The 25,612-nt window shown below is 38.0% G+C and overlaps 1 protein-coding gene across 8 annotated transcripts in view; it reads right to left on the reverse strand.

Moving 5' to 3' along the window:
* Positions 1 to 25,612, reverse strand: part of KIAA0825 (KIAA0825 ortholog) — a 400,677-nt gene that overhangs the window by 302,663 nt on the left and 72,402 nt on the right. For all 8 annotated transcript variants that reach the window (XM_012178948.4, XM_060416005.1, XM_060416009.1 and 5 more), the window contains 2 exons: positions 10,533 to 10,694; positions 1,510 to 1,604 (listed from right to left, as the gene is read on the reverse strand). In XM_012178948.4, coding sequence (XP_012034338.3) covers positions 1,510 to 1,604; positions 10,533 to 10,694 — 257 coding nt within the window. The remainder of the gene's footprint in view (positions 1 to 1,509; positions 1,605 to 10,532; positions 10,695 to 25,612) is intronic.

The following is a 25,612-nucleotide window of genomic DNA, read 5'->3' on the forward strand; positions in this document are numbered from 1 at the left end:
TCATTCATTCATGCACTCAAGGAAATATGTTATGGGGAAACTGCCATTAATTGCCACGGTCACAGTGACTTTGAGGGTGGTGTGTGTGCTATAATGATTACCTTTGTCCATGGTCATTTATATGTGATTTTAATACCTTTGAAGGTATCTTTTCAAAATATGGAAAAGCAGGAACATTAATAGCTTCTCTTAAAAAGAAAACTGAAAATATTTACTACTCAAATCTCCTCCTAGAAGTCTCCTTCTTTACATAAGATATCACTGGCTTACTTCTACTCTTCCCGTCTGATGTTTGGAATCATAGACATTCCAGTTAGAATACAGAACATTTACTAGTTGATCCAATAAAGAAGAAGAAATAATATGGTTTTCTGTTCTGTGTGCCAAGGAGCACACCATCGAATCCCTTTCTTCTATCAAAGTGAAAGCAAAGTCGCTCAGCCGTGTCTGACTCTTTGTGACCCTGTGGACTGTAGCCTACCAGGCTCCTCTATCCATGGGATTTTCCAGGCAATAGTACCGGAATGGATTGCCATTTCCTTCTCCAGGGGATCTTCCTAACCCAGGGATTGAACCCAGGTCTCCAGCATTGTAGACAGACGCTTTACCGTCTGAGCCACCAGGGAAGCCCCTGGTGGGGCTTCTATTACCTAATGCTAATTTCTTAATATCTACTCTGATTTTTTTATTAAAACACAATGTATAGGGACTTCCCTGGTGGTCCAGTGGCTAAGACTCCATGCTCCCAATGCAAGGAGCCCAGGTTCAATCCCTGGTAAGGGAACTAGATCCCACATGATGCAACTAAAAGTTTGCACGTCACCACTAGAAGATTCTACATGCTGCCACTAAAGATCCCACAATGTCACAATGAGTGAAAGAGGCCAACCTGCCCTGTGGACCAGAAACCAGAGACAGGACTGTATGTGGGGAGAAGCGAGGAGGAGAAGGGGCCATAGCTACTCTTGCAGATGTTCCCCAACACAGAGCAAGTGGGAGGAATCCCCCAATTTTCTCCAGCATCTACCCTCCAGTCTCCCCTCAGTGCTTTTCATTAACCAAACCTTCCCAGGTCCAGAAAGCAAGAACACCCAGAGGATGTTTTTCTCTAAAATACAGAACGGAATGAAGGAAGAGTGGTGATGGATCTGAGAAAAAAAAGGGATCTGTGGAACACACTAAAATAAGAGGCTAGTTCAAACTATTCTCTCCTTGTTCCTTCCCTTTTTAATTACCGCTTTGTCACTTTTCAACAACTGTCTACAGTCCAAATTCTCAAGGTGTAGTCCCTGAGTTGGGATGAGAACAAAGATCTCTTTACCGCCACTTCCCTACTGCTTCCATGGAGCACACTGCGCAACAGAGCAATGCTCCCACTAAATTCAATTTTGTTTTTGTTTGGTGGCAAAGGGTAAAAATCAAGATATTCTGATTCATAATGGAGTCACAGGAAAATGAGAATGTTATTGCATATGAATAAAACACCACCACTCATTTTTCTTCACTTACCTCTGTTACTGGTAGCAGTTGCTCTGAAGTAATACTGGTCTCATTTGTTCTAGGTTTCTCTATTACAATTTCTCTATTGGATGCCTCCAAAATTCCTATGAAATAGAAAAGGAAACAAACACAAATGTACATTAAGAAAAACAAACCACTGTGATCAGTAGGTTAAAGTTACTAATTATGTACAAAAGCTCTATCCACAGTAACACACACACATCAAGATACAAAGAACACAGCCCAAAACATGTAGGGTGATATCTCCATTATGATAATGACAGAATCAAAACAGAGTCCTTTTCTATACATACAACTTGATGGAATTTATATGCTATTTATATTCATATTTGATGTACCATGCAGGTATATATAATCTGTAAAAATCATATCCTTTAATAATTAATTCATTTTTATGTTAATAATGTAGGATAAATTGAGTACAAACTGAATATTAATTTCCTTGTTCATTTAAAACGTTAAATTCCAAAGTAATGCTTTAAAAGCTGGTGGTCTTCCTTAACACCTTAATATTTTTTATTTGGAAGCAAGAGAACAAAAGCATGTGGATAAACACCAGAATATCAAGAAAAGTTATACTCTTAACAAATTTATCAATAATTCATTGGAAAAACACAAACACTGAGACAGATAAGAAATGATCTCTAGCTTCTAAAATGGAAACTAAAAAAAATGGAAATACTTCCTCGACTTTCATTTTTTACAATTAAAAAATTCTTTCCATGGGAAAAAAAATATACCAAAATGTAGTGAATAAATATGCCCAAAAGAAGTATTTCCATTTTCTATTATGGTTCTAGCCATTATACTTTAATTTGATATGAAGTGACTTAGCAACTATCTTTTGGTTTCACTTAGACTTGATATATGATGATGGATGGTACACCATGATTAATTATTCTTTTATTTTAATCATCATAAGAGGCACTTTCTCCTTACGTCTGGGGCAAACCAGATTTCCAAATATCAGTGATTCTTATCAGTAGGGCTCCTCCTGAAAAGTATAGTCGTGAAGAAAATATGTGGGTTTTTTTGTTTGGTTTTTCAAAATATGGTTCTATAAGCTTAACTATGAATGATTCCTAAGTAATACAATTCACAGAAGTATTATCTTAAGAGGGAAATATTCCATCTGGTAGTTGATAACATCCTTTTGAGAAATTTTGTCAGTTTATTCTGAGGAAAAGTTTCCCTCAACTCTAGGGTTTCTAAATCATTTTGGATTTGCGAACGCTTCTGAGAACTTGATTAAAGTGACAGAACACTTCATCCAAAATGCACAATATGACTGTGTGCACGCACATACACTCACACATGCTACTGGAGATCCCCAAGCCCTGTTGTAAAACACATTCATGGTCCTTGAGGGGCCATGGACTGCAGTTGAGGAATCCTGCTTCATTTCTCAACACACATCACAACATAGATGAGGTTTTACATCAGTGTTATACCATTTAACCTAAAATGCTTTCTCTGTGGCTTATGTTTTACTGTATTTTTTTTGCAGAAGATAGTGTCATTAATAAGGATCAATTTCAATGCTGAAATAAAATCCAGATTAAGCAGATTTTTAAAAAAAGAAAAATGAAACCATAAGGTTATTAAAGAAAATATGGAATTTTTTTTCAAAAGATACAAGGTAGAGATTTTTCAGAAGGACAGAGAAGTTGTAAAACAATTCTATGTAACAAAAATACTGTTAGTTGAAATAGATATGACAAACTGGCTCAGAATTCTCTCTCAATGCCCATACTTTAAAAAAAAAAAATGAATAGACTTTAGCTTTTTGAGCAGTTTTAGTTTTCGAGAAAATTTGAGCAGAAAGTACAAGGTTCCCATATACTTCCTCTCACTCTGCCCTCAGTTTCCCCTACTGTTAACATCTTAATTTGGGGTGGGATATTTGTTACAACTGATGAACCAATCAGTTCAGTTCAGTTCAGTTGCTCAGCCATGTCCGACTCTTCGCGACCCCATGAACCATAACATGCCAGGCCTCCCTGTCCACCACCAACTCCCGGAGTCCACCCAAACCCATGTCCATCGGGTCGGTGATGCCATCCAGCCATCTCATCCTCCATCGTCCCCTTTTCCTCCTGCCCTCAATCTTTCCCAGCATCACGGTCTTTTCAAATGAGTCAACTCTTCGCATCAAGTGGCCAAAATATTGGAGTTTCAGCTTCAACATCAGTTCTTCCAATAAACACCCATCTCCTTTAGGATGGACTGGTTGGATCTCCTTGTAGTCCAAGGGACTCTCAAGAGTCTTCTCCAACACCACAGTTCAAAAGCATCAATTCTTTGGCACTCAGCTTTCATTATAGTCCAACTCTCACATCCGTACATGACCACTGGAAAAACCACAGCCTTGACTAGACGGGCCTTTGTTGGCAAAGTAACATCTCTACTTTTTAATATGCTTGTCTCGGCTGGTCAAAACTTTCCTCCCAAGGAGCAGTGTCTTTTAATTTCATGGCTGCAGTCACCATCTGCAGTGATTTTGGAGCCCCCCAAAATTAAAGTCTGACACTATTTCCACTGTTTCCCCATCTATTTGCCATGAAGTGGTGGGACCAGATGCCATGATCTTCGTTTTCTGAATGTTGAGCTTTAAGCCAACTTTTTCACTCTCCTCTTTCACTTTCATCAAGAGGCTTTTTAGGTCCTCTTCACTTTCTGCCATAAGGGTGGTGTCATCTGCATATCTGAGGTTATTGATACTTCTCCCAGCAATCTTGATTCCAGCCTGTGCTTCTTTCAGCCCAGCATTTCTCATGATGTACTCTGCATATAAGTTAAATAAGCAGGGTGACCATATACGGCCTTGACATACTCCTTTTCCTATTTGGAACCAGTCTGTTGTTCCATGTCTAGTTCTAACTGTTGCTTACTGACCTGCATACAGGTTTCTCAAGAGGCAGGTCAGGTGGTCTGGTATTCCCATCTCTTTCAGAATTTTCCACAGTTTATTGTGATCCACACAGTCAAAGGCTTTAGCATAGTCAATAAAGCTGAAATAGATGTTTTTCTGAAACTCTCTTGCTTTTTTGATGAACCCATACTGATAGATTATTATTAGCTAAATAATTTTTTAAGTTTGCCCATAATTTACATTAGAGTTCATTTTTTGTGTTGTGCAGGTCTACGGTTTTGCCAAAAGCACAATGTCATGCATCCACCATTAGTATCACACATATTAATTCCACTGCTCTGAAAATCACCTGTGCTCCACCTATAATAGCTCTCCTCTCCTCTGTATTCTCCCTAACAACCACTGACCTTTTACTGTCTCTATACTTTTGCTTACCAGTTTGTCTTATAGTTGGAATTGTATACTATGTAGGCTTTTCAAATTGGTTCCTTTCACTTAGCAACATACATTTAGGTTGAATTTAAGTTCTCCATGTGTCTGTGTGGCTTGATACCTCTTTAAAAAAAAAAATCACTGAATAATATTCCAATGTATTGACGTACCACAGTTTATCCATTGATCTACTGAAGGACAACTTAGCTGCTTCCAATTTTTGGCAATTAAGAATAAAACTGTTATAAACATTTATGTGCTGGTTTTTGTGTGGACGTAAGTTTTCAACTCATTTGCATACATACCTAGGGGTGTGATTACTAGATCATGTAAGACAATGTTTAGCTTTATAAGCTAAACCGTCCAGAATATACTATTTTACATTCCTATTAGCAATGAATGAGAGTTCCTGTTGCTTCACATCCTTGCTAGAATTTGGTGGTGTTAGTGTTCTGGGTTTTGTCCACTCTAGTAGAAGCATAATGGTATCTCATTGTTTCAATTTGCATTTCTCTGATGACATATGACGCTGAGCATCTTTTCATATGCTTATTTGCCATCTGTGTATCTTCTTTGGTGAGCTCTCCAGATCTTTTGCTCATTTTTAATCTGAGTTTTTTATTGTCCTGTTGAATTTTAAGAGTTCTTTGTATATTTTGGATACATGACCTTTATCAGATGTGTATTTTGCAAACATTTTTCTCAATTTATGTCTTGTCTTTTCATCCTCTCTATGGTCATTGCTTTTTGCTTGGCAATTCCACTTTAGAAAATTACTGTCCAGATATACATGAGGACACATAAGCCATAGTTCAGAGAAATATGCCACATCATTGTGGAAGCAAAACGAAGAGGACAAAAGCAAGGTGTAGGTGATTGTGGTACACACAGCAATAGAAAACAGTTCAGCTGCTTTTCTGAATATGAGGTGTTTCTACATAATTGTTAATAAAAAAGGATCTCTGTAGAGTATGACAAGATTTGTGTGATTTTCCAAGTCAACTGGAAAAAGTCTTCATTTTAACCATATATCCTTTTAACTTGCTTAAAAATTTTACTGTATGCCTGGACTATTATTCAAAAAAAATTTTTTTAAAAAAGAAAAAATGATAAAGATCAAGTTGTCAATGACATGAAGAGGTAACACTTGGATTCTTAACGTTACTTTACTGTTCTACAGATAGGGCATAAAAACAACTGATGTAAAAGATATTTACCCTGGAAAAATAACATTAATACAAAGTACAAGTTTTACAGATCTATTCTTGGAAATAACTATTTGTCATTGTGTAGCTACAGTTTAAAACACAAAAAAGTTTAATTATCTTGTATTTATCATTTCATTTCCAAATACATTATGTTTATTCACTCAAAGTAATGGGCTTTGATGTTTACAAAAACCATCTGCCTATTTTCAAAATGAATTAAAAAATAAGCTTCCCAAGACTTCTTTTGCTGGTGAGCAATTCTATAGTAAGATAGAAAAAGAATTATTGAGCAATTACGATAACCTATATAGCATAATCTTCCCCCATCCCAATTAAAAAGATTTTTAAAAATTTAATCCTATACAGAGAAGCCAAAAGGATTATTTTAAGGCAGGATTAGTAACACTGAATCTAGACTAGTAGGATATCTCATGATTTTAACAGATTGTGGCATTTTTATTTTTGTTTGGAATTCAAAATGGTCAATTTCAAAATTTGACACTGTCAAATGTTATGAGCTCTTTGAACATTTAACAAATTATTTCACCTATCTAAAATTAATATTGGACATGCTGTACACTTATTAACATTGTCTAGAAAAGGTACCCCTTTTTTGGCTCATCGTTTTAAAGCATAGTTATTTGCATGCAATCAACAGTGGTTTCTTTAAGAGCATGCCCAGATTAAGGCCCTCAGTAGAGTGCAGAGGGTCACAGGGATGCCAGCTGCAGAACAGCCTCTCCCTACGGAGTTCGCTGTGGTTCATTTTACACTTCTGGTTAGCTTCCACACTGCTGCTTTCTCTCATAGAGTAGAGGTTGGCAGTACTTCTCTGTGACATCTACTTTCACACCCAAATTGGTCTTCATAGGCTCCCATTGTGTGCACTACAAAGCAACTTGCCTTGTTGGCAGCTCTGAGTGGGAACTACAAGTCTTTCTTTTCTTCACTGTTCTTTTCTGGCTCACAAGCAACCTCCCACCAAAAGCTGAATCTGTAGAAGAGACTACATCCAAGAGATAATACTATGAAAAGTATGAAGAGAAGCCCAGGTGGCCACCTTGCAAATTTCCAATGTGGAAGCCTTCGACCTCTCTGCCCAAGAAACAGCTAAAGTCCTAGTGTAATGAGCTTTACAAACCCTAGGAGCCTCTTTACCTTAACTACATACGCCTCTCTAATACAAGCCCGTAACCATCTAGCTAAGGAACTCTTAGAAGCCATTTGACCCCTCTTAAGACCCCCTAAGAGTACAAACAATCTTTCAGAAGATCTGAAATCTTTGATTCTTCTGAGACAAACCCTAAGTGTTCTTCTTACATCCAATTGAAGCAGCCATTGCTCTTTGTCATTGCTGGGGCTAAAGAAAAAATGAGGGCCAAGAAACCGCCTGGTTTAGATAAATCTCAGATGCCACCTTTGGAAAATTTGAGGAACTGCCCGAAGAACAGCTTTATTCTGAAGGAGTATTAGAAGCGCTCCATAAATTAAACCTGAGGCCACACCACAAGATAAGATGACCTAAAAGAAATACAGTAAGATACCACAGCAGTCAAATAATGTCATATCATTTTTCTGAAATGACCAAAAGAGAAAACCATAGAATCATGACCAAACAAAAGCAAGTAAATATCATAAGTAAATATCCTTTCTTTCTCAGAAAATATGTCTTGTGTCTCTACAAAAATCTATTGTGTCAAATTCAAATTCCTGAAAGCACTGCCAGTTTGGCTAAATATACAATATAGTAGTAAACATCAAAGTAAAAGAGTAAAACATTTGGTTAATCATCTTTCTATTTTCTCTGTGTGATGTTAAACACCTGGATATTTTTTAAACATCTGGACAAGGAATAAAAAAAACCTTATTTTTCATCATATTGTTTTGGTTACATAGACATAGTAGGCAACTCCTTCCAAGATCTTTATTAGCAAAATATGCTCCAATCAAAACAAATACACAAAAACCAAATGACTTGATCTGAACCACCTTCTTCCCAACACAAGTTTTCTAAGCAAAACATTAACTATCAGGATAACCTAAGATTCATCTGATTTTTTAATCATTCAAAAATCGTTTCCTTTGGGATTTAAGAAGCCATGTCTTTTGATAAGAATTGATTAATGCGGCTACACTGAATAAAAGATTTGAATTTTTTCTTAAAGATTTCCCTCAAGATCATTCTTTTCAGGAAGTCATTTACATGAAGTTATGTCAGGTTAAATCTTGGCTTCGTTACAAAAATATATGAATGAAGAACACACATTTCACAAGATGTTCTAATACTTAGACATTTCTTATAGTCACTCAAATTTCCTTCCACATACTATGTTTGATAACCCACAAATGTCCTTCTATAATAAGTATTATTAATATGATACTGAATTTTCTTTTATCAGCCATGCTGTTTAGATGATGACAAATTTGGGGTAAGACTCCCCTGGTGGCTCAGACGGTAAAGAATCTGCCTGCAATGCAGGAGATACAGGTTTGATACCTGGGTCAGGAAAATCCTCTGGAGGAGGGCATGGCAACTCACTCCAGTTTTCTTGTCTGGAGAATTTCATGGACAGAGGAGCCTGGCAGGCTACAGTCCATGGGGTCACAAAGAGTCAGACACAACTGGGAAACTTTTACTCACTCACTCAGTATATTGTGGAATAATTATATATGTTCTTTGTTAATTTTACTCAATGAACCTAATTATTGCTCTTATGCACGGCATTTGCAAGTCTCAACACTGCTTGATCTCAATCCAGTGCTGTTGAATCAGCTTTTTCTTATTTTCCTTTTTCCTGAAATCAGTATATATCAAATCTTTGCTTCAATTCTTGGCTATTTAAGTTTTATATCTTTACAATACCTCTATTATACAATTTTAGGTTTGAATTTATGCTTCCCTTAAGAAGAATAAAGTTCTCAGAACTGAGTTATTTCAAGAGCTTTGCCAAAGACTAACATAAGATGAATCAGAATGGATAGGTATCTAGACACTTTGGAGTTCACCCTGTTTCTTAATCCACACCTTGGGAAAGACCTACAAGAGATGTGGATGAGAGATGCCAAATCTAGCCAGGCATGATGGATGCGTACCAATGCCAAGTGCCAACTGCTTGTGGCACCAACAAGTTAATAAAAAATCAGAACATCATATTTCTCTATTCAGATCTCTCTTTGATCTGGTAGGTTCCATCTAGAAGATCCCCTTAGATCCTCTGGATCTAAGAATCCTCTAGATCCTCAGGGCTCACATTACCTCCTAATAAATCTAACCTTTCATTCTGACTTTTAATTTTCATATCTGTTCTATGTTTTTATTATTTTTCTCATTTGATTTTTGTCAGATTCAGAAATCTATACTCTACATTTTTTTCAAACTACAACCAAATTCAGAAAAAAAAATCTACATTATTTATTTTATGATTTAATAGTGCTATTTAAGCTTAACCTGAAACACAGAAGGCCAGTAAGCTATGCTTAATATAAAGTAAACTCCAGTTCTATAACTTTTCTAACATTATCTACCTAGGCTAGGCAACCAAAGAAATACAAAGGTAAATACATTAAACTAAATGTAATTCTTCACTAAGAAATCAGGTTTGGAAGTTGGTTTTGCAATTTGTAGATTAATTGTTAATCACTTGCTTCCCTCACTTTGTTTTGCAAATGCAGCCACTATTTACATTTATTCTCCTTAAAATAACATGGTGCATTACGTAAAACAGAACTTTGGATAACTCACTCCGATATGTATGAAAATCTTTATAAATATAGACATGAAAACAGACAGCATATCTTAACCCACTGTGCCTCTGAATTCTACCTTTAATGTTAGAAACAGTATTCGAACACACATAGCACAGTTTTTTAAAAAAGAATTTTGTTAAGACTAACAAAAAACAACTTATTGTATAATTATAATTACAATGGTAACAACTCACATTTACTGCTTATGATACGCTAGCCATTCTCTTAAATATTTTACATTCATTAAATCATCAAAGTCTCAAATGTCTACATGGTATATTGGAATCTAAAGTACCAAATTCTGAAAGAAAATAAAGAGAAACTTGACTTAGTCCTATACTATCATTTTAAAGATGAGAAAATGGTGCTCTAAGGAAACTAACATTTTGCTCAAGGTCATCAGGCTGTTGGCAACCAAAAAAGGTGCTACTAGATCATCCAGTGTGCTTGTTCTTTCCATAGGCCAGGTTGTGCTTCTCTGAGTTTAAAAAAAAAAGTTGATCTAATTTTAGCTAAAGATAATGATCCAAGATTTACTTACGATGATTTCTTAATTCAAACTATTCAATGAATTTCTTAATCCATTGATAACATACAAAGGATAAAAATGTAATTTCACACTGTGCTTTATACTTACTATTTATTTTAAATTCTACCACATATATATATATATATTTTTAGGTAATGGTATAGATTCAATTAGCAGGAGGCAAAAACAGAGAGAATTATAGATGTGCAGAAGAGCATTTTACCTGAAGTATTCCTGGGTATCCTGAGCCATAAGAACATTTCTTCAAACAACTCCTGGATATTTTTTTCCAACTTCAAAAATGATTTTACTAGCTGTGATAAGAACTTGAGTTCATCTAAGGAGAGGAAAAAGTTTCTTCCTTTCTGTGGGTATTCAGGAGTAACTGTAAAAAGAGTGGATCAATACTATTGAACATGATACATGTTTTCTCATTCAATATTAGAACAGTCTATGATTCAAAATTAACAAGATCCTTAATAATTAAATCAAGTTTTTTCTTTAGTAAATACAGATAAAATTTCCTAGGAGAATCATTCCCCCTCCCCTGCTGGGAAGCTAGAGATAAGTTTGATGCAAACATGACAAGTAATCATGTTAAATGATACAGTTATTAACAGGAAATGTGATTTGTTGTTGCAAAATCATATCTTATACAATCATTTTTTTCTTTTTTTTAGGTATGGCATAATTTGAATCTAGTTACAAGGAAGTATAAGATAAAACTAAACTCGGGGACTTTCTACCGAAAAGCAGATATATTCCTCAAACGTGTCATGTTGGGAAACACAAAGACTAGGAAATGTTCTGGTCAAAAGGAGTCTAAAAAGATATAACAACTGAAATCAATACATGATCAGTATTTTACTTTATCTTATTATAAAGAGCATTATTAGGGTAATTTGGTGAAATCTGAGTAAGGAAGACCTTTGAAGAAAGTAGGGAAAGCCAATAGACCATTCAGGTAGGACCTAAATCAAATCCCTTAAAATTATACAGTATAAGTGACAAATAGATTCAAGGGATTAGCTCTAATAGACAGAGTGCATGAAGAACTGTGAATGAAGGTTCATGACATTGTACAAGAGGCAGTGATCAAGACCTCCTCCAAAAAAAGAAATGCAAAAAGGCAAAATGGTTGTCTGAGGAGGCCTTACAAATAGCTGAAGAAAGACAAGAAGCAAAAGGCAAAGAGAAAAGGAAAGAAATACCCATTTGAATGCAGAGTTTCAAAGAATAGCAAGGAGAGACAAGAAAGCTTTCCTAACTGATCAATGCAAAGAAATAGAGGAAAACAGCAGAATGGGAAAGACTAGAGATCTCTTCAAGAAAATTAGAGATACTAAGGGAACATTTCATGCAATGATGGGGACAATAAAGGACACAAATGGTATGGACCTAACAGAAGCAGAAAATATTAAGAAGAGGTGGCAAGAATATACAGAAGAACTATACCAGAAAGATCTTCATGGCACAGATAACCATGATGGTGTGATCACTCACCTAGAGCCAGACATCCTGGACTGGGAAGCCAAGTGAGCCTTAGGAAGCATCACTATGAACAAAGCTAGTGGAGATGATGGAATTCCAGTTGAGCTCTTTCAAATCCTAAAAGATGATGCTATGAAGTGCTGCACTCAATATGCCAACAAATTTGGAAAACTCAGCAGTGGCCACAGGACTGGAAAAGGTCAGTTTTCATTCCAATCCCAAAGAAAGGCAATGTAAAAGAATGTTCAAATTACCACACAATTACACTCATCTCACACGCCTGGAGAATCCCAGGGACAGCAGAGCCTGGTGGGCTGCTGTCTATGGGGTCGCACAGAATCGGACACAACTGACGTGACTTAGCAGCAGCAGCAGCAGCACACGCTAGCAAAGTAATACTCAAAGTTCTTCAAGCCAAGCTTTAACAGTATGTGCGCCGTGAGCTTCCAGATGTTCAAGTTGGATTTAGACAAGGCAGAGGAACCAGAGATTGAATTGCCATCATCCGTTGGATCATTGAAAAAGCAAGAGTTTCAGAAAAACATCTATTTCTGCTTTATTGACTATGCCAAAGCCTTTGACTGAGTGGATCACTACAAACTTGGAAAATTCTGAAAGAGATGGGAATACCAGACCACCTGACCTGTCTCTTGAGAAATCTGTATGCAGGTCAGGAAGCAACAGTTAGAAGTGGACATGGAACAACAGACTGGCTCCAAATTGGGAAAGGAGTACATCAAGGCTGTACATTGTCACTCTGCTTATTTAACGTATATGTAGAGTACATCATGCGAAATGCTGGTCTGGATGAAGCACAAGGTGGATTCAAGACTGCCGGGGGAAATACCAATAACCTCTCACATGCAGATGATACCACCCTTATGCCAGAAAGTGAAGAAGAACTAAAGAGTCTCTTGGTGAAAGTGAAAGTGGAGAGTGAAAAAGTTGGCTTAAAGCTCAGATAACTAAGATCACAGCACCCAGTTCCTACTCATGTCAAATAGATGGGGAAACAGTGAGAGATTTTATTTTTGGGGGCTCTAAAATCGCTGCAGATGGTGACTGCAGCCATGAAATCAAAAGACGTTTGTTCCTTGAAAGAAAAGTTATGACCAACCTAGACAGCGTATTAAAAAGCAGAGACATTACTTTGCCAACAAAGGTCCATCTGCTCAAAGCCATGGTTTTTCCGGTAGTCATGTATAGATGCGAGAGTTGGACTATAAAGAAAAGTGAAAGTGAAGTTGCTCAGCCGTGTCTGACTCTTTGCGACCCCATGGACTGTAGCTTACCAGGCTCCTCCCACCATGGGATTCTCCAGGCAAGAGTACTGGAGTGGGTTGCCATTTCCTTCTCCAGGGGATCTTCCTGATCCAGGGATCGAACCTGGGTCTCCTGCATTCCAGGCAGATGCTTTAACCTCTGAGCCACTATAAAAAAAGCTGAGCACCAAAGAATTACATCCATGAGGTCTCAAAGAGTCGGACACGACTGAGTGACTGAACTGAACTGAGTAAGGTCTACAACCTAATGTTATTTATTGCATAACTGTTAGTTTTCTGATTTAGACAACTATATAGAAGGCTGAGCACCGAAGAATCGATGCTTTTGAACTGTGGTGTTGGAGAAGACTCTTGAGAGTCCTTGGACTGCAAGGAGATCAAACCAGTCCATCCTAAAGGAGATCAGTCCTGAATATTCACTGGAAGGACTGAGGCTGAAGCTGATTCTTCCCCACAGTATCTAACAACACTATTTTAATCATCACACCTCAGTTCATGATTTCTATCTGCCCAAGCGTATCTATGTTTCTCTGTTAACCACAGGATGGGGTTTTCCCCAGCAGGAGTTCCTTCTGCTTTTGCCTTTGCTGAATTAATCTCCTTTTCTTTCTTTCAAGTTTCAATTCACTCCTCTCCTCCAAATCACCTCTCCATAAAACCTTATCTGGATGCAATCAATCCAGGAGTTTGCTTTCCCCCTTTAAGCTGATCTGGTCATTACCTATTTGGTTTTTCTGTTTTATCACTGTAGAACTGTCTTACTTCAAGAAATCTGGGACATAAATGTTTACACACAGGCAACTATGTTTAGCTGGCCACCAATTATAGTGATAAAATGTATGAAATAAGGATTATTGTTTTATTACAGAATGAGATCTATGATTTTTAGGAAATATAAATTTCTCCTAAATCCTAAGAAAAGTATAAAGAAAAAAACTAAATTTTCACTTTAGAGCAAGACAGTATTAAATTCACCATCAAATAACAATTGTAAGTTCATGTAAAAAAATAAAAATAACTATATAGCTGAGGGCCTTTCCCCTGTATATATTTTAATAATTTTTTTCTAAAATATAAAATTCTGTCTATCATTTAGAATATTAAGGACACATTTTAAACTTTTCTTCATGACAAGGTTTTGAAGACAGTTACTTATTTCTGTGCTGCACTCGGCGACTAGTGTCTTTCCCTCTGTTAAAGGCATTTCTCAAAAGATATAACCATTGGAAAAGGGTTCTATGATCAGATAGATTCAGGAATTACTAGATACTAAATATTCTCTAAAGTGATTCACAAGGAATTCCCTGGTAGCACTGTGGTTAGGATTCTGCTCTCTTAACTGCTAGGGGCCTGGGTTCAATAATCCCTGATCTAGGGGAACTAAGATTTCACAAGCCACAGAGCATGGCCAAAAAATATATAAAATAAAAGTTATTCACAGTGCAAACTAGTATACTAAAGTCTATCCTCCTCCTCCTCCTAAGTCGCTTCAGTTGTGTCCGACTCTGTGCGACCCCAGAGATGGCAGCCCACCAGGCTCCCCCGTCCCTGGTCTATGCAGTTCTATAATAAATTAAAAATATTAAAGATTTAATGTTTCTCTAGCTTTTTTGACCAATGAACACCAGTTCACCAACATGTCAGTCAACTTCTAGGATTTTCTCAAACAGCAGCTGAGGGGACATTGTTCTGGGGTCTGGATTACAATCCCACTTGAGCATCTACAGCTGCTTTGTAGTGTTTCCCCCCATTTTAGGCCTTTCCTTGTGGGTTCTTGTTGCTACTTTTTCCACTCATAAACTCTTGCTCCCAATTGCTGTTGCTGTTCGGCCGCTCAGTGGTGTCTCTTTGCAACCCCATGGACTACAGCACGCTAAGCTTCCCTGTCCTTCACTGTCTCCCAGAGTTTGCCCAGACTCACGTCCATTGAGTCGATGATGCCATATAGCATCTTGTTATTTTTCAGGCTTTTCTGAGAAACTAATGAAAGTCTTCAAAATTCTCCTAGACCCTCTAATTGAAAAAAAAAATCATGTAGTCATAGCTTCAGGCTGAACAGGACCACCTGAAGTTCATGCATGGCTGTCATAGGACACAGTGGTCCAGGACCTTGTGTTTTATTAAAAGTGCAAATTCCTAGATCATCTCCAGATCTCTTTTAAGCAAATGCCCCAGGTGAGTTTTCTGCACAGAAAAGTTTGAGACTACTACCTGAGGGATCTAATTAAAAACCTTAGTGGTTGAAAAGCACTCTCTAGGCATTAGAAAACTTGGATTTTAGTCTTAGCAAGTCAACTAAAGAGGTGCTATTATATGTATATAAAACATATTTACATATATAAAACATCAATGACTTAAAACTCCACATTTTCCAAGGTCACAAAATTTATTTATGACTTTTTTTTTCATTTCTGGAAGAAATATGGAATGTCTGTCGGGAATTGCTAAGGTAAATGAATTATGTATCTATACATTTTCCCTGGGCAAAAGAAGAACTTGTCCTCAAAAAATACCTAAAGAATAATTAGAGTTCTTTAGGCACACTCAGAAATGTAAAATGATTTCCTCGAGTTCAGAGACTATGTCCAGTTTATTCACTATAGTATCTGAAGAATCCAACACAAAATAGACACTCAAAAATACTAGTTAAAAAAAAATGCATGCAATCCCTAGAAATAGCTAACAAAGAAAAATACAAAACAAAAAGATTTCGTACTTAATCCCATCAAAACAATAAATATGTAAGTCAATATTCAAATAATTACAGTATTATATATACATTCTCGTATTTTGACAAAATAGATTTAAAAATTATTTCTAAAATAGAAAATGTGTGCAAAAGGATATAAAAACAACGATGAAGTGGAAACTTTATGAAGCATAGTGAAACAATTTTTTGGTGTTTAGAAAGTAAAAGTATACTTTAGAAAATACTCCATTATTAAAAAATTCACAGATATACATAGATCTTTTGTTTTAAAAAATAGAAAATCTCTCTCTTCTATTTATATTTATATACACAAGCTGTTGCTGCTTAGTCGATTCAGTCGTGTTCGACTCTGTACAACCCCACAGACTGCAGCCTGCCAGGCTCTTCTGTCCATGGGATTCTCTAGGCAAGAATATTGGAGTGGGTTGCCATGCCCTCCTCCAGGGGATCTTCCTGACCCAGGGATCGAACCCAGGTCTCCTGCACTGCAGGGAGATTCTTTACCGCTGAGCCACCAGGGAAGCCCCTTATATACAAGTACATACAAACACACACACGGACTTCCCTGGTGGCTCAGACAGTAAAGCGTCAGCCTATAATGGGGGAGACCTGGGTTCAATCCCTGGGTCAGGAAGATCTCCTAGAGAAGGAAATGGCAACCCACGCCAGTATTCTTGCCTGGAAAATTCCCATAGACGGAGGAGCCTCGTAGGCTACAGTCCACGGAGTTGCAAAGAGTCAGACACAACTGAGCATCTTCTTTTCACTTCACTTCTCACACACATACGCAAACACACACACATATATCACTCAGAGGATATATACTATAAATTATATACTTAGAAGTGTTTTTCACCCAGTAACTAATAGTTAAAATATTAACTGCATTATCTTGTAGCAAAAATAAGGACACTGAAAATAAATCTAGGACATTAAAGCTCCTCACATTTGAACTGCAACAAAGCAGCTTTTGGAATAAATATCAAAGTCCAGCTAAATCAGACAGACCATAAAAATGTGGGTTGCAGCTGAAAGTACACATATTATTTTCCAAAACCATTAGCAACAGAATTCTTGTTAATGATAGCATTAAGATACAGGAGAAAATGAGAAGCTAGCAAAATCAGATAATCTGAAGCTGGTGGATCAGTATAATAGGATAAAAGGTGCACATTTTCGTTTTCCCAAGAAAAACGAACACTAGCCACCCTATTATTGACTGTAAATGGATCCATTTTCAGCGAGGAAGTATTCTCGGTGCCACCAGACAAGCAATGTTAAAAAAAGAGGCGACACACAAAAGCTATTGAAAGTCTCATTTTGCCGGATGAAATTCATGACATAATCCAAATGGAAGATATTTGTTCCAGTGAAGAGAACTTTTTAACAATATTGCAATAAGGAGTCAGCAGACATTGCTTCGGAACAAATAATAAGCAGTACTCTCCCAGTACCCAAGTCACTTCCTGAGAGCAGGCGAGGCTGTAGAGACCACTCTAGAGTTCCAGCGGCCAGAAGGAGCCCTGTGCCTCTCTGAGCACCTGTTCCAAGGAGCCACACAGCAGGGGAAGAAACAGGATGCAAACCCTATATCCCTTCTTTGTTATGGGAGCCTGGTTAGTAGACAGAAATCATGGAGGACCTGCAGGCATGGCTTTTTGTCACACTCACCAAGAAGAAATCAAAGCTGTTCCCTCCCGCCCTTCCCACGGCATTATTTTCATAACTTTATGTATTTCCCACATCTATATGGCTAGGGCGGAGAAGGCAATGGCACCCCACTCCAGTACTCTTGCCTGGAAAATCCTATGGAGAGAGGAGCCTGGAAGGCTGCAGTCCATGGGGTCGCTGAGGGTCGGACACGACTGAGCGGCTTCACTTTCACTTTTCACTTTCCTGCATTGGAGAAGGAAATGGCAACCCACTCCAGTGTTCTTGCCTGGAGAATCCCAGGGACGGGGGAGCCTGGTGGGCTGCTGTCTATGGGGTCGCACAGAGTCAGACACGACTGAAGTGACTTAGCAGTAGCAGCATATGGCTAGGGAGGCACTTGAGACAGAGACAAAGAATATTTCCACCTTACTTTTCAAAATTGAATTCAATATCTCATCTCTTTTGACGAAGTTTCTATATGTACCACCCAAAACGGATAGGGTAAAATAAAACTTTAAAGCAAACTGAGTGAATAGAGGACTAACAGGAGGAAGTGAATAACTCTGAAGTTGAGTTAAAGTGCAACCAGACCCAAGGGATATGTGAACATCTGGCTATGTGGACACTGAGATACCCCACACATAAACTTCAGGACCCCTCTTCTACACGGTGAGAGGATGAAAAAAGAACTATGGGAAAAGCTGAGCTTCAAAAAGCTAACTGAATCTGAATTCAGGAAATGTTCAAACTCTTCGAAGCCGGAGGTTGGGCTCCCCGTCTCTTTAGCTCTTTCCCTACTTTTGTTTCTTCCCCCATCTTTTTTTTAAACATTTTTTTTTTTTTTTGACACGGACGATTTTTAAAGTCTTTATTGAATTTGTTATCGTTTTCATGTGATGTTTTGTTTTTTTAGCCGTGAGGCATGGGTTAGTTTCCCAAGGAGGGGTCGAACACAGAGCCCCTGCCTTGGAAGGCAAAGTCTTACCCAATGGATGGCCAGGGAAGTCCCCTCCACGTTTTATTACGTGGCATGCTGCTACTTCTGGCACCACTACAGGAAGTCTAAGAGGTAGCATAGTAGAGTAGTTAACATGGAATTGTGAGACCTGAGGGCCTGGATTCAAATCCTGACCCTGCTCCCTACTAACTTTCCGTAAATTCCTTACTATCTTTATGCTGCACTAGCATACGAGATTTAACTGAGTAAATACAAGAGCAGTTCCTGAGAGCTAGTAAGGGCTATATAAACATGTGACATTATCACCACCTCCTCTGGGAAGCCTGGCCTCAGGGTCTAGGCCAGCTAAGTTGCCCGTTTTCTGTGATCCGCCCTATTTCACTGCACGTACCGTTATTTCAGCACTTGCTATATCATTTATAATTATTAGTTTGGGCGTTGTCTCCTCAAACTTTAATCTGAAAGGCAGAGATTTTCCCCCTTATATTGCATTCCCAGTATTTATCATAGTGTTTACCGTGATGAATGACTTCAAAATGAGAAACACTGGTTAAGCGTCAGAGACAATACCAACTGCTCTTAACTTCTTTTATTTGACTTTTTTCCCTGGCCATAAAAAAAACTTCTTTAGTAAAATACTAATAGTAAATGAATTTAATGTTAACCATTAAATGCCAATTTTAACAGTCATATTTAATAAAATATGCCAATTTTAATTTTAATATCTTTGGGAGAAAGAACCGTAAGCAAAGACCTGTAAACTACTTTAAATATCGCTGTTATTTAATAGGCTCCATCTCTAAGCTTGAACATTTATAAAGTTTAATGGTCCACACTAAGATCTTAGAACCACTCTAAGACCTCCCAGTGCTGCTTAGCTGTGTCAACCCTTCAAAACACTGGTTTTGTTGCCGTGTGTGTGGTCATCTTTTTTAGAACCTCAAAAGCTATGCATCTGTGTTCACAGAAACAATGCCTTGCATGTAATTCTAAGAGTTTCCCAGATCCATTGAAGCCTTCAGTCCTCATTGATAACCTGGTTAAGGCCCTCTGCCTCGGTTTACCTGACTTGAAGAGAAGTCAGATGAGCAGATCTCAAGATCTTCCTCTCACTGAGGAGAGTTGTATTATAATATCTTCTAGAAATTTCTACTTCCCCTTGCAAGAAGAATGGGCTAACTTCAGTTTCTACTTCATAATCTCATCACTCTTTCTGTATGATAAAAGGTCTCAAAAGATTTACAGAGACAACTCTGCCCACTAAGACAGAGGCTCTGGGTATGGTGAGAGAATAAACTGAGGCATAATAACTAACCCTCTGGCTGCTCATGGACTTAGATAAACACACAGATTAGTATTAAGTGGCCACTGCTTTGATAGTGGGACATGATGACCAAGTCACTTGGTTAGAAAAGATTGAATTGCTAGTATAATACTAGCAGTGCGGACCATATCTGCATTTTCTGTATCTTCTTTCTCTGTTTTAGGCCAAGAGTTGTTATGCTTAGCTGTGCATCCATTGACAGGATTGGTAATCATGGTCTAAGACAAGTAGGCCTATCGACAGAATAAATGCTCACAACCCACCCTCAGTCCCCACGTGACTTGGAGATTTGCTATTCCTTTTGGTGGGGTGCACACAACAAATACCTTCTTGCTTCACATACCACTGGCTGAAACAGGTGGAGATAAAGTCATCTTGAAACTATTCTTCTGGGTCAGTGAGAAACTAAAAAGAATCTGCTTCTATTATTACCCTTTTATGATTTGGGGGCCAACGCCAGCTCCACTGGGTGCTACCTAAATGTGCTGCTGAATGATAACAGAATTCTCCCACACTCCATTCCATCTTCTCTGGCAACAGCTGTCAGTATTACAACAACAAGGGATCAGACTTCTCATCCATCTGCCAAGGGTAGGTGAAATATTCCTGTCCCTCTCCTATTTTCTCTCTTTGTTATTTTGTTTACCTGACTGAGAACATGAGAGAGAGTATCTGACCCCTGATGTAGCCACTGTTATTTGAAGATGCTAATCAAAGAATGGCTTACATTTGAATTCAGCCAAAATTGAGAAATGTACCCAGGACAAATCTCTGAGTATTTTCTCAGCTGACTTTTGCTTTATGCTGGTTTAACTCCCAGTTATAAATACACAGATATGTTGACCCTCTTAAAGAACATCTTAATAAAAACACATCTCTAGTGTAATGAGATAGGGTTTAAATTTTAAGTACAGTATGCTAATAGGACATTATTAATGAAATATCTTCTTAATATCCTTTTCTCAGTCTCAAATTTTGGTAGAGTTAATTATATCTATCATAGGTGTTACTTTCTATTATCATGACCAAAAATTAACCTATAGAAAAATCTTGAAGTTAACAATTCATTTTTACTATACTCTAAAAGGTTGTATCTAAGAACTGGTATTTCATTTTTTTAAAGATATGCCATGAGAGATATTACATTATCAGTTCATAATATAACATGTTAAAAAATGAATTCTAAAAATTTAGCCTTGGAATAAAAATAATGCCATCATCAAAAAGAAGAATATAAGATACCTGAGTATATGCTTCCTAATATAATTCTAATTGAATCATAACCTTTCAAAAGGGATTGAACATTTTTCCTCTTTTATACTAAAAAAATAAAGAGTAAGATTCTCTTAACACTTCTTTATCAGGTAGGCAAATTATAATGCTTGTGAAGATATGTTAAAATGAATATGAAAAGAGATAGCTGTGGTGATAATAGAAGTATCTTGTACCCACCTGGCAAGCGGTATTCACGAGCTCATTATTCTAACAGAGAGGAGGGGAGGCCTTGGACTTAGGGAAGCCATTTACCAGGTGTGACAGCTCCTCACTGAGCAAATTCTATAGTTATTTTACCTTTTTAGCTGCCTTCCTCACCTAAGGAATAGTTATTCAGCCATAAAGGCAAAGTCATATTTCCTTCAAACTTTAAATATGACATTGGGGCCCCTTGGGAAGATAACATCTTTTATACTATCTTCCCTTGAAAGGCCTATGAGCCAAAAAAAAAAAAAACCTTTTAAGTGGTTTTCACTTGCTAACTCAACAAAGATTTGCCTTGTGCCTATAATGCAAGAGGGAACCGTATGCCATATACCATGGGTGGTGAGACACAAGAGGTAGAAAGCAGCATCAGAAAGCAGGCTAGGGGTGACCAGCCAGGGACAGGCTTCACACCAGTCACCGTCAGCTCCTTTGGCCACTCCTGTCTCTTCAGAATAAATTCACCTCTCTTCAACGATTTAAGTTCAGGTAGGAAAAAAGGCATTAGGTTCAATATATATGAAAAAAAAAACAAAAAAAAACACCCTTAGAGTTGAGAAAATTCCATGGATAAGAAATTAATTGAAGACTTATCAGGAGTTGACTGTCAACCTATTTTGATATAAATGACCAATGCTGTTGACCAATGACCATTGACTCTGTTGTTCTAATTTGTTTCAGGAAAATATTTATGATTGAAAAAAGGTAAATAAAAAATACATGAAAAATTAAACCGAGCTTGGCTTTTCCTTGCATATATAAATACTAGATGTCTTTGATTTTTTTTTAATATTATAATAAAAAACACTTCCCTGGTGGCTCAGATGGTAAAGAATCTGCCTGCAGTGTGGGAGACCGGGGTTCAAAACCTGGGTTGGGAAGATCCCCTGGAGAAGGGAATGACTACCCACTCCAGTATTCTTGCCTGGAGAATCCCATGGACAGAGAAGCCTGCCAGGCTACAGTATGTGGGGTTGAAAGAGTTGGACACGACTGAACAACCAACACTTTCACTTTCACAAACACAATATTTTAGAACTCAACTTGCATTGCATTGGGTCCAGTACTATTGGTGCCTGGGTTGTGATGTACAGAAAGGAAGATAAGAGTAAGAAGAGAGACATCAAAAAGTCTACAGATAATAAATGCTGAAGAGGATGCAGAGAAAAGGGAATTCTCCTATGCTGTTGGTAGGAATGTAAATTGGTAAACAGCTACTACATAGAACAGTATGGAAGTTCCCTAAAAACCAAAACTGAGTTACCATATGATCCAGTAATCCCACTTCTGGGGCAGATATGCAGAAGAGACAGACATGCTAATTTGAAAAGCTACATGCACTGCAATGTTCGTAGCAGCACTACGATATCCAAGACAGGGAAGCAATCTCAATACCTGACAAACAAATGGATAAAGACGTGGTACATTTATACAATGGAATATTACTCGGTCACAAAAAGCAGTGACACAATGCCATACAGCTTATCATACTAAGTAAACCAGAGAAAGACAAATATCATATGATATCACTTACATGTGGAATCAAAAAAAATGAGACAAGGGAACTTATTTACAAAACAGAAACAGACTCAGAGATGTAGAAAACAAACTTATGGTTACTGAAAGGGAAGACGGGGGCATAAGTTTGGGATTAACAGATACATAGTATGGCACCCCATTCCAGTACTCTTGCCTGGAAAATCCCATGGGCGGAGGAGCCTGGTAGGCTGCAGTCCATGGAGTCGCGAACAGTAGGACATGACTGAGTGACTTCACTTTCACTTTTCACTTTCAGCATTGGAGAAGGAAATGGCAACCCACTCCAGTGTTCCTGCCTGGAGAATCCCAGGGACAGGGGAGCCTGGTGGGCTGCTGCCTATGGGGTCGCACAGAGTTGGACACGACTGAAGTGACTTAGCAGCAGCAGCAGTACTATATATAAAATAGATAAACAACAAGGGCCTACTATATAGCACAGGGAATTATACTTGATACCATGTAATAGCTTATAATGGAAAAGAAGATGAAAAAGAATATATATACTCAGTTATATACATATATATGTACATAGATATATATAGCAGAGAAGGCAATGGCACCCCACTCCAGTACTCTTGCCTGGAAAATCCCATGGATGGAGGAGCCTGGTGGGCTGCAGTCCATGGGGTCACTAAGAGTCAGACAAGACTGAGTGACTTTACTTTGACTTTTCACTTTCATGCATTGGAGAAGGAAATGGCAACCCACTCCAGTATTCTTGCCTAGAGAATCCCAGGGATGGGGGAGCCTGGTGGGCTGCTGTCTATGGAGTCGCACAGAGTTGGACACGACTGAAGCGACTTAGTAGTAGCAGTAGTAGATATATATAGATATGTATATATTGCTGAGGGCTTCCCAGGTGGCTCAGTGGTAAAAGAATCTGCCTGCCAAGAGACCTGGTTTGATCCCTGAGTTGGGAAAATCCCCTGGAGAAGGGAATGGCAACTCACTGCAGTATTCTTGATTGGGAAATCCCATAGACAGAGGCAGCTGGTGGGCTTACAGTCCATGGGTTCACAAAAGAATAGGACATGACTTAGTGACTAAACAACAACAAAAAATTCACTGAACACATAATACATGGTAAAAAGCCTTACATATGTTATTTCTAATCATCACAGAATATAGTCAGGAAAGAGGCTCAGTAAAGGTAAATTATTTATCAGTGAAGGACAATGTGAAAGTATTCTTTAAGAAAAATAGCAATAACACTAATTTTCAACTGAAAAACAAAGTATCAATACTATGGGAGTCACGAGGTGATTCCTCTGAACAGCTTGATTCTGTAAGATCAATGTAAGAATAATATAGACAATTTGATCCATCAGTAAGAGACAATGGGTACTTTTCCCAGAACTGGAATTCACCTTTTATATGTATCTTTCTTTCAAACATCAAGTTCTAACAATGATAATAGAAAAAATTAAATAAAGTTTATTTTGTGCCAGATACTGTTATAAGCATTCTTGTACTTGTGCTAATCCTCTAAACTCTGTGAGGAAAGCACTAACATTAGCACCTACCTTGAAAGCATGAAGATGTTAAATAAATTGCTCAAGGTCACAAAGCTCGTAAGTAGCTTTTCAAATGGGCTTGTTATGTTAGGATCAATCTATAGCAGGCAACAGAATTACCTGGACAGGTGTTAACACACAGGTTGGTAAGCTGCCCCCAAAGCTTCTGATTCAGTGAGTCTAGGGTGGAGCCCAAGAATTTCTATTTTTCACACGTGCAGGTGATGCTGCTGCTGATTTAGAAACCATACTCTGAGAACACTTGCTCTGTAGCTTCTTTTTTTTTTTGTACTCCCACCTAGCCATCCTGTTTTCAATGTATAAGGCTTTGCTTCCGGATAAACTCTCACCAAAATTCATACATATAAGCTGAAAGAAAATGGCCCTCTAGTCATCCATTTATTGGATATCTTCATTTTTTTGTCTGCCCAGCACCTTATTCCCTCTTCTAGTAACAAGCTGGTCCCTTGGCTATTCAGAGGCCTTCTCTAAGATATTTTGAACAGTAGGACCAGGGGAGTTTCTAGGATGTAAGCAAGAAGCTACCAGGGGTCACCTACTCTGTGGAGTGGGGAAACTGGTCTGAGAATGAAGTCATCACATGGGGAGAAACCAAGGCAGCTTGAAAGCTAAGTTCCATTTGCTCAGGCCTCCAGAGTTTCTGTCCTTCCGGACATTTAATTGTTTAGCTCTTTCTTCTATTGTGTGAATTACCACATTCTCCTTTAATCAGTACCTCTCCCCTTTCTGCATAAGCAGAGATGAGGAGTGGAGGAAAGAACATCAGCAGGCTCGGAGTCCTGGCTAATGCCTTCACCAGTAACACAGACTAGTTCCCAGGTGAGAATCACAGGTATCTGCAGGGCCTCCAACAAGCCACAGTAAACCTCTACCGCTGCTGCGATCTGAACTTCACGGGAAGTTCTTTCCCTTAATTTCTGCCTGCACAAGGTCCACATATCCTTCGAGGCCAAACTCAAATCCAATTAATGTTTCTAACTTGCTCTTTCTACACTAAAACCTCCCCTCTCTGAATTTTTCATATACTTCAAGTTTTACACTAATTACTCGGTGATTAATTTAATCCTTGGAAAGCTTTCTTCCTCTCATGTTTTGTGGGTTAGTCGTTTTTACCTCCTATATTTGAAGGTGATAGGGACAGAGTATAGGAACAAGGTAGGTGATTAAATAGTTAATCCCATTAAGGGATCAGAAGTAAAGGAGAAAGTATGGGAGATGCCTATTTGTTAAAGACCACTCAGGAAAGCAGGTTAACTTAACCACAAAACCAAGCAGGTGTGCTTAGCAATAAAACCATGCAAGCATGAGGCATGCCCCCAAAACAATAAAAC

The sequence above is a fragment of the Ovis aries genome, chromosome 5, assembly GCF_016772045.2.
Source record: "Ovis aries strain OAR_USU_Benz2616 breed Rambouillet chromosome 5, ARS-UI_Ramb_v3.0, whole genome shotgun sequence".
NCBI classification, from domain to species: domain Eukaryota; kingdom Metazoa; phylum Chordata; class Mammalia; order Artiodactyla; family Bovidae; genus Ovis; species Ovis aries.